Source organism: Papio anubis, chromosome 13, assembly GCF_008728515.1.
Source record: "Papio anubis isolate 15944 chromosome 13, Panubis1.0, whole genome shotgun sequence".
In the NCBI taxonomy this organism is placed as follows: Eukaryota; Metazoa; Chordata; class Mammalia; order Primates; family Cercopithecidae; genus Papio; species Papio anubis.
Genome location: NC_044988.1, coordinates 73787882 through 73802461, shown reverse-complemented (window position 1 = coordinate 73802461; position 14580 = coordinate 73787882). Strand labels below are relative to the sequence as shown.

At 37.5% G+C, this 14580-nt stretch overlaps 2 protein-coding genes across 2 annotated transcripts; both read left to right on the top strand.

The window, feature by feature from the left end:
- The first annotated feature begins 1446 nt into the window (after positions 1-1446).
- Positions 1447-5076, top strand: LOC101000097 (olfactory receptor 13C3). The gene has a single exon (XM_009188381.4). It carries the CDS (start codon positions 2423-2425, stop codon positions 3464-3466), a length of 1044 nt encoding a protein of 347 aa, XP_009186645.3. The 5' UTR covers positions 1447-2422; the 3' UTR covers positions 3467-5076.
- Positions 5077-9046: 3970 nt separating this feature from the next.
- LOC101000455 (olfactory receptor 13C4) lies at positions 9047-13716 on the top strand. Its single transcript, XM_003911419.5, is given in 1 exon segment — positions 9047-13716. A coding segment is annotated over 1 exon segment (957 nt). The 5' UTR covers positions 9047-12386; the 3' UTR covers positions 13344-13716.
- Positions 13717-14580: the final 864 nt, after the last annotated feature.

Genomic DNA, 14580 nt, shown 5'->3' with positions numbered 1-14580 from the left:
AACAATCTATTGTGGGCTCAGTTTTTTTGGCTTTAAGATTGAGATTGTATATTCTCTTCCTTGTCTTTCTCTTCAAAGTTTAAATATTTCTATTGTGTATCCTTAACTAAGTTTTTCCTGTAGTAAAGATTCTGTGAGTTGGATTTCTGACTCCCGATAATATCTGCTCTACACAAAACTTCCCAGTGACTATCATGTGACCAACAGTCACAGTGTGGGGAGGAGTGGGTGTGCTACCATTCTCAAAACCGTTAGCCTATGCAAAACCTACACTTGTGATTTTCACCAAAATTACATCTAGTAGTGATTATGTAAAGATCAATTTTCAGGCCTAGTCTGTAATTAGTGACAACTCCACTAACCTAAGTGCTTTAATTCTCTGAATTACATTTCTACTAAAAAATCTTGTAACACCATCTTCTATGAGATCAAATTTAGAGAACTGCTGAAGTCTAATGGGGTAGGTGCTTACCCCACGCTCTGTGCTTTCTAGTGTGGGACATCTTTTCCACTAAAAGAAATGCCAATTTTTCTGCCCAATTTTAGAGACTTTCTATATGCACCTGTCAGACTTTCTTTCTCAGATGTGTTTCCCACCACTCTTTCCCAGAAAATCCCTTGTTCTGCCAGTTGGCTTACTCCTAACTTTGGTCTAAATTCTCACTTTTGAGATATCCCTTTTCTCTTTTAACCCTGTCTCATTCTTTTCCATACTCCCAGGGTCAGCTGAAGACTGAAACTCCGGACTTCTCCTTGGCCTAATTTAGTTCTCATAAAATTCTTCCTTCTGGGAAAAACTGTAATTTTCACATAAGCTATAGAAAGTGACTATAAATTATTTCGATATGTTCTTTTCTTATATCCCTACCTAAATTGCGAACATTGTAATGACAGGCACTTTAAAAATGCTGCTTTTTAAAAATATGTGTTTCAATAATATTTTAAAAGAGTATTTAAAAATATGGTGTCAATCTGGAGTTTCTGTAAAACATCAAAGAATTATGCTCTTGAAATTTTCCATGTTCTTATTGCCAATCTATATAATAAGGCAGAAGAAAATTGGCTTGAATTAGAAACATCTAGATAATTGGCCAACTCAGTATAGACTAAGCCTTGCTACTCAAGTGCTTTTGGGACCAGTGGTGTAAGCGTCACCTGGGCACCTGCAAGAAATGCAGAATCTCAGGACCTGCCCTGAACACTAAAAGACAATCTGAAGGTGTTTAGGTTTCCCAGATGCTCACTGGGTGCAGTGGCTCATGCCTGTAATCCCAGCACTTTGGGAGGCTGAGGTGGGCAGATCACAAGGTCAAGAGATGGAGACCATCCTGGCCAACACAGTGAAACCCTGTCTCTACTAAAAATACAAAAGTTAGCTGGGCATGGTGGCACACGCCTATAGGTGGAGGTTGCAGTCAGCCCAGATTGCGCCACTGCACTCTAGCCTGGTGATGGAGTGAGACTCTGTCTCAAAAAATAAATAAATAAATAAATAAAATTTCTAGATGCTTTCTACATGTATATGAAAATTAGTGAAGCCAGAACTAGACTTGGTGTCAAAAATATTAGCTTTACATTCCATTTTATTATTTACTGCCTAGTTAACCTTGGCCAAGTTCCATATTTTATAGTTGAAAAATGGGGTTAATATAAAGAATATTATAATTTGTAAATTGTAAAGTGGTATACATACACATATATACATATTTATATGAAATATTAAAACACGATTACTATTTTTATCAGTTGACTTAAATAAGTAAATTATCAAGACAGACTCTTAAACTACAGAGTAAAATATGTAAAGAGACCACGTAACGTTCTCCAAAGACTATCATGTTTATGTGGAGCTGTTCTGTGCAATGGTCTTGTCATAGGAACAGTCATACAAGATACTATGAGATCAACAACTAAGTATGCCTTTAAACAGTTGTCAAATTTCAGGGTATGCGATTCAATGTATTGTTATTAAATGTCTATACAATACACAATTAAACTAACTATAAGGTGTTAGCATCAGACCTATAAAAAATATAAACACACAAAAATTGCTGTGAAATTTTAACCACTTTGTAAATTGCTGAATTAAAATTCCAGTCTTGTTGAGTAGTCTTTTGCCCTCTTTACTGCTTGTTTGCTGGGGTTGATGAAATGAAGATGTTAGGCTTAGAGTTGTTGATTGGCCAGGGGTTTCAGAAACCTCAGCTCGGGAGAGTGTCCTCAACTCAGCAACACGTCCTCAAGAGCAGGAAAGGTTCTGTCTGCATGTGTGTCTGATCGTAGGTAGATCTTCACATATTGGCAATGAGGTATAGGTACTTCCATCATTCCCAGATTCATTGTATTCTAGTCACACACATTACTGAAGATAACTGGATGTCAGAACTTCAAGCAAGCACTCCTTCTAATATGTGCCGAAAGAATGATTGTTCAGGTAATTTGTACTGTTTGTTTCTTGGCAGTAAATACATTTTATGTTAGCTCTTCTTTTGATTTCCTGAAAGCAGATGACATGGGTGAGATTAACCAGACACTTGTGTCAGAATTTCTTCTTCTGGGTCTTTCTGGATACCCAAAGATTGAGATCATTTACTTTGCTCTCATTCTAGTTATGTACCTAGTGATTCTAATTGGCAATGGTGTTCTAATCATAGCAAGCATCTTGGATTCTCGTCTTCACACACCCATGTACTTCTTCCTGGGCAACCTCTCTTTCTTGGATATCTGCTATACATCCTCCTCTGTTCCCTCAACATTGGTGAGCTTAATCTCAAAGGAAAGAAACATTTCCTTCTCCGGATGTGCAGTGCAGATGTTCTTTGGGTTTGCGATGGGGTCAACAGAATGTTTACTTCTTGGCATGATGGCATTTGATCGTTACGTGGCCATCTGTAACCCGCTGAGATACCCCATCATCATGAGCAAGGTGGCATATGTCCTGATGGCTTCTGTGTCCTGGCTCTCCGGTGGAATCAATTCAGTTGTACAAACATTACTTGCCATGAGGCTGCCTTTCTGTGGGAATAATATTATCAATCATTTTGCATGTGAAATATTAGCTGTCCTCAAGCTAGCTTGTGCTGATATATCCCTCAATATTATCACCATGGTGATATCAAATATGGCCTTCCTGGTTCTTCCACTGATGGTCATTTTTTTCTCCTATATGTTCATCCTGTACACCATCTTGCAAATGAATTCAGCCACAGGAAGACGCAAGGCATTTTCTACGTGCTCAGCTCACCTGACTGTGGTGATCATATTTTATGGGACCATCTTATTTCTGTATGCAAAACCGAAGTCTCAGGACCTGACTGGGGAAGAAAAATTGCAAGCATCAGACAAGCTCATTTCTCTGTTTTATGGGGTAGTGACCCCCATGCTGAATCCTATAATCTATAGCTTGAGAAATAAGGATGTAAAAGCTGCTGTAAAATATCTGCTGAACAAAAAACCAGTTCACTAAGGAAACCGGGACATGTAGGTCTTTGTTTAACAGTCACAAAGATGGACTCATAGGTAAATCAGCATCAACCTTTTTTGGAGAAACCATGGTGAGAGAGAGAGATTTTTATCCTTTGCCTTTCCTAGCCCTGCTCAGCTAGAATCACCGAGAGCTATAGTTTGCTACAAACTCCAACATGCCCTGATCCAGATTTCACAAACATAGTTAATTCTCTTAGAATCTCTTCCCTTGCGATGTCTGAAATGAGTGTTTTTGTGTAGAAACATAGTGGAAAACAATCACACTGTAAGTGTTGGAAATAGAGAGGCAATAGTAGAAAATCTGCAGTTCCGTAAACTACCTAGGTGATATTGGATAGATTATTCTTTCTTTCTAAGACATGGTTACCTTACTTGTAATAAGGAAATAAAATAATACAAAAATCCAGGTCCCAGTATCATTTAATGTTTCAATAAGTTGAAGGAAGCACCTAGCGTAATGCTGGCTTCACAATGTCCTAGCATTTCAGAATTGAAGCTAAGACTCCATAGTGAGGACTAAAAGTTGCTATTTATTCCCTCTTTTACTCTCAGCTAATAATTACTAGAGCCAGATGTCTCACTGAAAGTCACCTCATTAAGGTAATATTTTCTAAAATTTTAAAATTCTAAAATTCTAAAAAAAATCAAAATATTTAAGAAAAGAAAAATCATTGTCATTATGGCCACCTCCCAAAGATATCATTCTAATGTTTCTCTTAGTAAGTAGGAGTCATGCATTCATCATGTTTTTATTTTGATTTGTTAGATCTATTATGAGCACTTGGGGTTAAATTTTTTGTAATGTCCAACACATGTTTCACAGGATAAATTCTAAGGCATGAAATTAATAGGCTGGGTGGTATAAACTTTTAAAGTTTCTGGCTAAATTACCATTAGAAAGGTCATATTACTACCCTAAATACCATTATATGTTTCCCCCATTATGTTTGCAGCTCTGTTTAAATACATATGCATATACACATATATCTCCATTTATACACACACACATTTGTGTATATATATGAATTTTTTTTCTTTAAAACTTTTTTTGAAAATTTTCATTTTCAAATATTTAACAAAAGAATGAGAACAATTTAATAAAACTCAATGTACTAATTGTACAACTTAAATAATTATACATGGTCAGCCTTCTTTCATCATTATCCATACCCGCTTATATTCTTCCTTTAGATCACATTAAAGCAAGTTCTGGAGATAACTACATCATGTTATGTATTATGTAATTATGACCAGGACATCTGTGTGTACATATTTAAATGACACAAATCCAATGACCCCCATTCACGTTGTAGTCTATGAGAATGTACTTCCAGGAACACAAATTGTGATATGAATGATGCCTCCTCCAATTAAGAATAAGACAGTGCTGGTGAGGACTGTGAACCATGACAAGGCTGCGGGAGTCACATAAAAGACATTATTTCTCACTTCAGTGGGTTGTTGATAATTCAGGATATATATTGACTGATTTTCTAAATTTCAAGAGAAGCCTGGACATCATAGTGAGACCATGTCTCTATAAAAAATTAAAAAAAATTAACCAGGCATGATGGTGCACGGCTATGGTCCCATTTACTTGGGAGGCTAAGATGGGAGGATCGCATGAGCCCAGGAGTCCAAGGCTGCAGTGAGCTATGATTCTGCCACTGCACTCCAGCCGGGGTGACAGAGCAAGACCCTATCTCTTAAAAAGAAATTAATACATTTTAAGATAGCCCAGAATTTTAAATTAAACTTTGCAACATTTGCCCAGTGTTGGCTCTTCTACAGAACACATGTGATTTCAGATTGTGTACTCATATAAGGCTTTAATAGGGATACAGGACATGGTCCTGCAGGAGGAAGAAATTTCGGTCCATAAAGGAGAGTTCTGAAAACTTCAATCATACTTTCCAGGCCACTTTGGAGAAACTCTTTTAGAACAATTCAATCATTGTTGGATTATACACCAAATACGTTGTTGTCGTTAACTGCTTATTGCTTAAATAGAGTTTGAGTGTATATTTTGAACCCCAAATGTTGATCTTCCCAGGTTACTGTCATACCGTAGTAGTAACGTCCAAATATATCTTAGAGTATGCCAAAGAGCTTCTCGTAGGCTCCTTTTATAGCTATAATTACTTCTCCTTTCCTCCACTTTTAATTTATTTTACCTAGATTATCCTCCCTGGAGTAGGACTGTTAGGTTCAGCTAGAGAACTGACATAAAGTTGGCAGCAATATAAACCCTTTATCAATTATGTTATATTGGAGTAGGGTTGGATAACTGCAAGCATATAGGCCTGCATGATCCACCAGGTGGGAAAGACAGAAACCTTTAATCCCACTTTTAAAAGGTGAAAGGAGAGAATGATCCATATTACCATTCTTTTAGGAATATGGGCAATAGTAATATTTAGATGTATTGTCATCGTGTCGTGGTCAGCAAATAATGTTCTGGAACTCATGAATGCAATGAATGTCCTGCCAACACGGAAGCAGGCAAATACAAAGAAAAAGTGTTAGAAACAGAGAAGTTTCTGTGAATACCTTTATCATTCCCACTATCTTCTCTATGTCTTCTACAATAACTCAACAATAGATCCAATGGTGGTCTCCATTTAATTCCATGTATAGCAAGTTTTAACAATATTCATTTAGTTGTGAAACACATCCCCTTAGTCCTTGTTACCCTCCAATTTTGTAAGCAGGGGTTTCAGTTGTTCATTTCAATTTTCATTTGTCCATGTTTTTGTGAGTGGGAATGGATATAAATCTATTTATGATGCTTTGTTACTCAATGTTGAATTTTAGAGTTCTTTAATAAGGTGACCAACATCCAAATTAAAATAATACATTTGCTCTCGACCTATACTAGTGGTGGTAGTAGTATTTGCTTTATTTGTGAGGTGTGCAAACTTAAATCCACAAGAAGTGTCTGTCTCTGTAAATATTCACTTTTATCCACCTGGAAACCAGATAATGGGCCAGTATAACCCATTTGCCAGCTATGGCTCCTCCTGGATCCTTTCAGCAGCTGACTTATAACTACCATTCATCTCTGATTTTTCTTCTGAGAAGCAGATCAATTTTATGTCTATTTCCTGCTCTTGAGGGAGACAATGGGATGCATATATTTTCATACTTTGTTGCATTGCTCGAATACCTTCTATGCCCTCTCATCTTATGTCCCCTAGAGGCCACTTCCAAAAAGAGAATAAAAGTTCCCCTTTGTTGATTCTAGTCCTTTTCTGAATTCAGAAGGGAAGTTCTATAATAGATATAGATAAGTTTCACTCCAATAAGCTCTCTTCAGGTTAATAAAATGTCTCACTACTCACTCCATTTAGGGGTCCTTTGTCTTCCAGTCATATGAGGCCTATATTTTCAGACTACTCCATTAGCTATTGTCTAAGAACTGGTAAAAATTCATATGGTATTGTTATTGTCTTTATATGTTCTTCTGCATAGTTACTGTTCTGAATTCTCTCTAGGTCAAATGCTAACAATGACTCGGGAATAGTATTTCATCACTTTTACCTCAGTTTACTCATCTATAGAAAGAAAAATCTTACTAAATGATTTTTGCAGAGTTTTCTAGCTCTAGACTTCCATGATCTTATAATATTAAAAAACTCTTGACATATATCTATTCGTATTTAATATATACAGACCACAGTTTGTGGTGTGTGTGTTGGAGGTGGGGGCTATGTTTGTATGTGTGTGTTTGTGTCTATGTGCATACATAAATACTGTTTTTGCTTTTTAAGTAAATTGTTATTTCTGAGAATTCGAGCATTGTACACAAAATGTGACATCTACTAGAAAATTACAGTCACAATCTAAGTGTTAATATCTAAAATATAGCTTAATAGACTTTGCTAAGACACTTTAATTCAATGTTCTTTCTTCCCAGTAATACCCCAAACTATCAATTCTGAATTTATTTTTCACTTTTTTGGCCTTAAACATATAGAGTTGCTTTTGTCCCATGGATCTATTTATTTTATTGCTTATCTGTATTTCTTTTCGTTTCAAAAAAGCTTGAAAATGCATGAAATTAATTTTTCAAAAAGAATAAAGATAAGTAAGCAAACAGTTAAATCACAATGCATTTAATTCATGGTAACTATCCATTTTATTTCATTCATAATATCTAGGTCATTTTTCAATTCTAGCATTTCATTTTAGTAAACATCATTTTAATTATTAATCTCTTACTTTGAATTAACTTTGGTAGACATATTTTAAAGTAGGAAGCTCTCACATTTCATGAAGTTTGTTTGGTGAACATCTGCCCCTGCTCCTAGAAGTTATGTGGGCAGGAGAATGTTATTTCATTTGTGAGCTTTAGTTCACCCACAGTCTATTCCCAGCACCCCTCTTAATTGGGTCTGTGGGACACTGTCCCTAACGCACCAGAAGTTTCTCCATTCCACAGATCTCTCACTCCAACTTTAAATTGCTTTGGGAAATGGGGAACAATTCCAATAACTGCTGCATAACAAATATTTACTGTTCCATATCTATGGAATCTGACATCTTTTGTTGAACCTGACTTTAATTCATAATGCTGACATAAATGCTAGGAAATAGTACCTGGTTCTCCTAGGAGGGGGACATAATTTATCATTGTAAAGGTAAGTCCTGAATACCATGAAACTGTACCTTTTAAATCTATAATTAAAGCTATTATTACATGAGGATTTATAGTGTGAATATTATTAGGCAATACAGCTATCAATGTGGTATTATTACCAAATATGGCTATGATAATATTATCATTATTATGATCTGTATAGTGCTGGTTAACCCATAAATAGTAGTTTCTATATGCTAGCTGAATTTTTTTCTCAAAACAAACCTGTGAGAAAAGTAGGGCAGTTATTTCTGTAACTATTTAACAAATGAAAAACAAGCTACATATTAGAAGAAAAAATAAACTCAAAACTAGGATTTTTGTTTCTGAATCCCAAGCACTTTTTAAGTAGGCTAACCCCATGCCATATCTGTTCAAGTGTGAATTAGGTGATACCTTTATACTTGCAGCACATAAACAAGTTAATCTCTTTATAAGTTGGCAGCTTATTAGTTCTGACAGGAAGATATATTTTCTTTTTTTTTTTTTTTTAACAGATTACTTGCTGCAAATAAACACTTTGTACATATTAAAGTTCTGAACATTAATCCATAAATACTGCACAGGGAAATTACCTAAGAGCCTAGAAAAACTCATCTATTGGGCCGGGCGCAGTGGCTCACGCCTGTAATCCTAGCACTTTGGGAGGCCGAGATGGGCGGATCACGAGGTCAGGAGATCGAGACCATCCTGGCTAACACGATGAAACCCTGTCTCTACTAAAAATACAAAAAATTAGCCGGGTGCGGTGGCGGGCGCCTGTAGTCCCAGCTTCACGGAAGGCTGAGGCAGGAGAATGTCGTGAATCCACGAAGCAGAGCTTGCAGTGAGCCAAGATTGCGCCACTGCACTCCAGCCTGGGCGACAGAGTGAGATTCTGTCTCAAAAAAAAAAAAAAAAAAGAAAACCCCATCTATTATAGCCACCATGTTAGGTCATCGGTGTAGAGGAATGGGCAAGACAAGCAAGCTCCTTCCTCATGTCTCCTGTTATCTCACAATACATGAGAGAACCAATTTAAAGAGCTGGGATCAGAAGAAAACCAAGGGTAGCAAGAAAGGCTTGGCTTAAGGTGGATTGAGCTGGTTAGATAATTTCTTCCTAGGAGGGGAAGGCTTGGAGCAGATGGCAGAAGAAGCTGTCTAGGTAGCCTAAAATGCATTGTCATTATATTTGTCTGGAAGGCAAAGCCAACCGATTCGCCAGGCCTGGGCTGGAGGTCTAGGCGGGATCTGGAACATCACCACCACCTTTCCTGGTAAGTCATTATCTTTCTGTTTTCTTCTGTTTGCTTTCATGACTGGGCTGCTAGAGTGTTGATGTTCCTTATCCAGTGCATCCTCAAAGGATTTCTGTAGCCTGCTTGAGAGAGAATTTTGACCTATGCTACGAAGTACTGTAGAAAAGTTTCACAGCAAATGGACTGTTCTAAGGCATACGATTCAATCTCCGCAATCGTGAACCTTCTTCCACGAGAAGTGCTAAGTCCTCAAGAATGAATCATTCTCCTTGTACATTTTTAAAAGACTAAAGTTTCACCTTTATGAGCTCCGTTTATTATTTATGTTACTCATTGACTGTTCTCTATTGTTGACACACGATTTCTATACAGATTTTAATGCTACCTGTTAGACAGAGAAGTAGTGGAAGGAGAATGGGCTTTGGATTTTGCCTTTGCCCGTGCTAGTCATGTGACCTCGCAAATTTCAAGCACAGGATCTGGCACATAGATATCTGCAATAGAAGTTGTTTAAGTGATTTTATTCACTTAAATAAACAAAAAGAGGTTTTTTGTTGTTGTTGTTGTTGTTTTTCAATAGGTACTTCTAGTCTTAAGCTGAGAAAATAAAGATTTAAAATTTCTTTGAGGCTTAATTTTCTCATCTCTAATTTGGGGATTCAACATTCATTTGTGCTTCTCTTAAAAGTTCAAATATTCTACTGGTATTCTTTAAACTGTTTCTGAAGCGAGAATCCCTCTGTCTGGTTTGGCTTCTGACTCCAAGACATTATACACTGTAGAGAAATTTTTCACTTATCACATAATAAACTGAGTGTTAGAGTAGGGGTTGAGCCTCTGCAGATATTCTCAAAACTGTTAACCCACGTGAGCCCTAAACCTACAATTTTGGTTAACCTAAAAACTGGTAGTCATGAAAGGATGATGATGGTGTGTGTGTGTGTGTGTGTGTGTGTGTGCGTGTGTGTATGGGTGTACCAGACAGTAATTGATAACCTAATTAATCTAACCATCTTAATTCCTTGTGTCACATATCTATTCAAAACCTCATAAAATCAAGTTATATAATGTCAGATTTGGAAGGTAGCTAAGGTCACAGTGGCTAAATAGTTACCTTGTGCTTGGTGTTCTTATCTAATAATAAGTCCTTTACATACAAGATGGAATGCCATTTTTTTTCTTTCTAACCTTTGGGCCCTTCTATATGCCTGCCTCATTAACTTTTCGATGTGTTTGCTGAAACTCCCCTGTCTGAAAAGTAGGTACTGCCAATCTGCTCCTCTAAAACATCAAGCTGCTCTCCCTTCTGGAATACCCCTGTTTCTCTCTTCTCTTCCAAACCTGCCCCATTCCTTCTGTGCTTCCAGATTTGATATAAGTTTGACATTCTTTCAGAACTCTCACTTGATTTATTTATTTCTCATTTACCTCCTCCTCCTGAGGTTACTTATAATATTCACCCTGGCCACATGATATAATTATATTCTTTATCAAATTGTTCCATGTGTACTTTTCATGTTTTTGTTATTGAATTATGAACTTTTTGATGGCACACGTGTTGTGTCATACTTTTCCCACCCTTACTTGTGTTGGAACAGGACTGTGCTCAAGTTAGGCAATCAATAATGTCATACACATATTATAGCAGTCCAGCAAAAGTTTATTCTGCTTTCATAAAATGTTTCAATAGTATTTATTTTCTGAAGTATACTGAACAGCAAGATGTGGCCCTGGAGTATGCTGGCAAACACAAAAGAATTAGGCTTTTGGTCATTTTCCAGGTTGCTAATCCAGTCCATATAATAACACAAAAGAAAATCTATTTGGATCAGAAACATCTGGATACTCTACTCACTCACTGTAGATGAACCAATGTCTTGCTACTCAAAATGTGCCCTCATCCCAGTGTTTCAACATACCCAGGGAACTTAATAGACATGAAGAATCACGGGCCTTGCCCCAGACATGCTAACATAAAATTTACGTGTCAGCAGTGTCCTCAGGTGATTTATATGCATATGAAATTTGAAAAATTGAAATTCCATCAAAGCTAAAAATTTTGGATAGTACTTTGCGAAAACAAGGTAAAATAACTTTAAGAGCTAAGCTTTAAGTTTCCCTTTTTACTTATAGGCCACATTCTGTGTTTTACATTTGAGAAAAGCAAATTAAGGATGATGAGAAGATTCATTTGCTTTTTGTAAAGTGCTACACACACATACACACAAATATGTTTGACTACTATTACTTTTTTTCAGGTTTACTCAAATGAATTCTCAAGATTAACTCTGAAGCCATGGAATAAAACAAATAGAGACCATGTATTGTTCTCTAAAGATTCTCCATCATATACCTGTAGAGCTGGTCTACACCATGGTCTTGTCGTAGGAAATAACAAAATAGTAAGAGTGGGATGTTAGAATGAGATCAACAACTAACTTTACCTTTGAACAGATGTTAAATTGCAGTGTATGGAGCTCAATTTACTATTATCAAATGTCTTCCCCATAAAAATACACATTTAACTGACCGGAAAGACACTCAGAGTTTTAGGCAGACAAACAAATGTACATGAACATCTAACCTGCTTTAAAATTCTAAACATTTCTGTTAAACACTGGGTCAAAATTCCAGTTCTTGTTGAGTTGTCTTTTTCCTTCTTTGCAGCCCTCTTGCTGGACTTGACTAAATGAAGAAATTAGGTTTGTCTTCTGCAATAGTCTAAGGCTTTTAGAAAACTCAACTTGGGTTGTCCTCAATAATAAGAAAAGTTGTGTCTGAATTTACTTCTGATCCTAGGTAGATCTTCACGTATTAGATACAGGGCATAGAAACTCTCAGCATCCTAGTGTGGCTGTATTCTAGGTACAAATACTGTTGAAGATAACTCAATGGCTGAGCTTTAAAACAGTCTCTGTTTCACTCTAGAGTAATTTTTATTCAAGTTACTTTTTACGTTTGTTGCTTGGCTGTGAAAATATTATACACTGGGTCTTCCTTTGGCATCCTGAAAGCTGGGACATGGACAAGGTAAACCAGACATTTGTGAGAGAATTCATTCTTCTGGGACTCTCTGGTTACCCCAAACTTGAGATCATTTTCTTTGCTCTGATTCTAGTTATGTATGTAGTGATTCTAATTGGCAATGGTGTTCTGATCATAGCAAGCATCTTGGATTCTCATCTTCACATGCCCATGTACTTCTTTCTGGGCAACCTCTCTTTCCTGGATATCTGCTATACAACCTCCTCCATTCCCTCAACATTGGTGAGCTTAATCTCAAAGGAAAGAAACATTTCCTTCTCTGGATGGGCAGTGCAGATGTTCTTTGGGTTTGCGATGGGGTCAACAGGATGTTTCCTCCTTGGCATGATGGCATTTGATCGTTACGTGGCCATCTGTAACCCTCTGAGATACCCCATCATCATGAGCAAGATGGTGTATGTACTGATGGCTTCTGTATCATGGCTTTCCGGTGGAATCAATTCAATTGTGCAAACATCACTTGCCATGTGATTGCCTTTCTGTGGGAACAATATTATTAATCATTTCTTATGTGAGATCTTAGCTGTCCTAAAATTAGCTTGTGCTGATATATCTCTCAATATTGTTACCCTAGCAGTGTCAAATACTGCTTTCCTAGTTCTTCCTCCGCTCGTGATTTTTTTCTCCTATATGTTCATCCTCTATACCATCTTGCAAATGAACTCAGTCACAGGAAGACGCAAGGCATTTTCTGCGTGCTCAGCTCACCTGACTGTGGTGATCATATTTTATGGTACCATTTTCTTTATGTATGCAAAACTGAAGTCCCAGGGTCTCCTTGGGAAAGACAACTTGCAAGCTACAGAGGGGCTTGTTTCCATGTTTTATGGGGTTGTGACCCCCATGTTAAACCCCATAATCTATAGCTTGAGAAATAAAGATGTAAAAGCTGCTATAAAATATTTGCTGAGTAGGAAAACTGTTAACCAGTAAGACCAAAGGGATATATGAGTCTTTTACGTATAATAAGCTTGCATTAGCCATTTCACAATGTATAATATGATATGGTTTGGCTGTGTCCCCACCCAAATCTTGAATTGGAGCTCCCATAGTCCCCATATGTTGTAGGATTGACCTGGTGGGAGGTAATTGAATCATAGAAGTGGGTTTTTCACATACTGCTCTCATGGTGGTGAATAAATTTCATGAGAACTGATGGTTTCATTAAAAGCACAGTTCCCCTGTACCTGCTCTCTTGCCTGCCACTGTGTAAAATGTGCCTTTTCTTTGCCTTCACCACCTACCGTGATTGTGAGGCCTCCCAGCCATGTGGAACTGTGAGTCCATTAACCTATTTTTCTTTATAAATTACCCAGTCTTGGGTATTTCTTCATAGCAGTATGAAAATGGACTAATACAGTAAATTGGTAATAGGTAGTGGAGTGCTGCTATAAGGATACCTGAATATGTGGAGCTGACTTTGGAACTAGGTAACAAGCAGAGGTTGGAACAGTTTGGAGAGCTCAGAAAAAGATAGGACAGTGTGGGAAAGTTTAGAACTTCCTAGAGACTTGTTGAATGGCTTTGACCAAAATGTTGATAGTGATACAGACAATAAAGTCCAGGCTGAGGTGGTCTCAGATGGAGATGAAGAACTTGTTGGGAACTTGAGCAAAGGTGACTCTTGTTATGCTTTAGCAAAGAGACTGGTGGCATTTTTCTTCTGCTCTAGAGATCTGTGGTACTTTGAACTTCAGAGAGATGATTTAGGGTATCTGGCAAAAGAAATTTCTAAGTAGGAAAGCATTCAAGAGGAAGCAGAGCATAAAAGTTTGGAAAATTTGCAGCCTGACAGTGCGACAGAAAAGAAAAACTTATTTTTTGAGGAGAAATTCAAGCCTGCTACAGAAATTTGCATAAGTAATGAGGAGCCAAATGTTAATTGCCAAGACAATGAGGAAAATGTCTCCAGGGCATTTCAGAGACCTTCCTGGCAGCCCCTCCCATCACAGGACTGGAGACCTAGGAGGAAAAAATGGTTTCCTGAGCCAGGCTCAGGGTCCCCCTGCTGTGTGCAGCTTAGAGACTTGGTGTCCTGTGTCCCAGCTGTTCCAGCCATGGCTAAAAGAGGCCAAGGTAAAGCCTGGGCCATGGCTTCAGAGGGTGCAAGACCCAAGCCTTGGCAGTTTCCACAAATTATTGAGCCTGCAGGTGCACAGAAGTCAAGATT

Excerpts from the sequence above, each read along its gene's own strand:
- LOC101000097 (XM_009188381.4), top strand. The coding sequence starts at position 2,423 with ATGATTGTTCAGGTAATTTGTACTGTTTGTTTCTTGGCAGTAAATACA.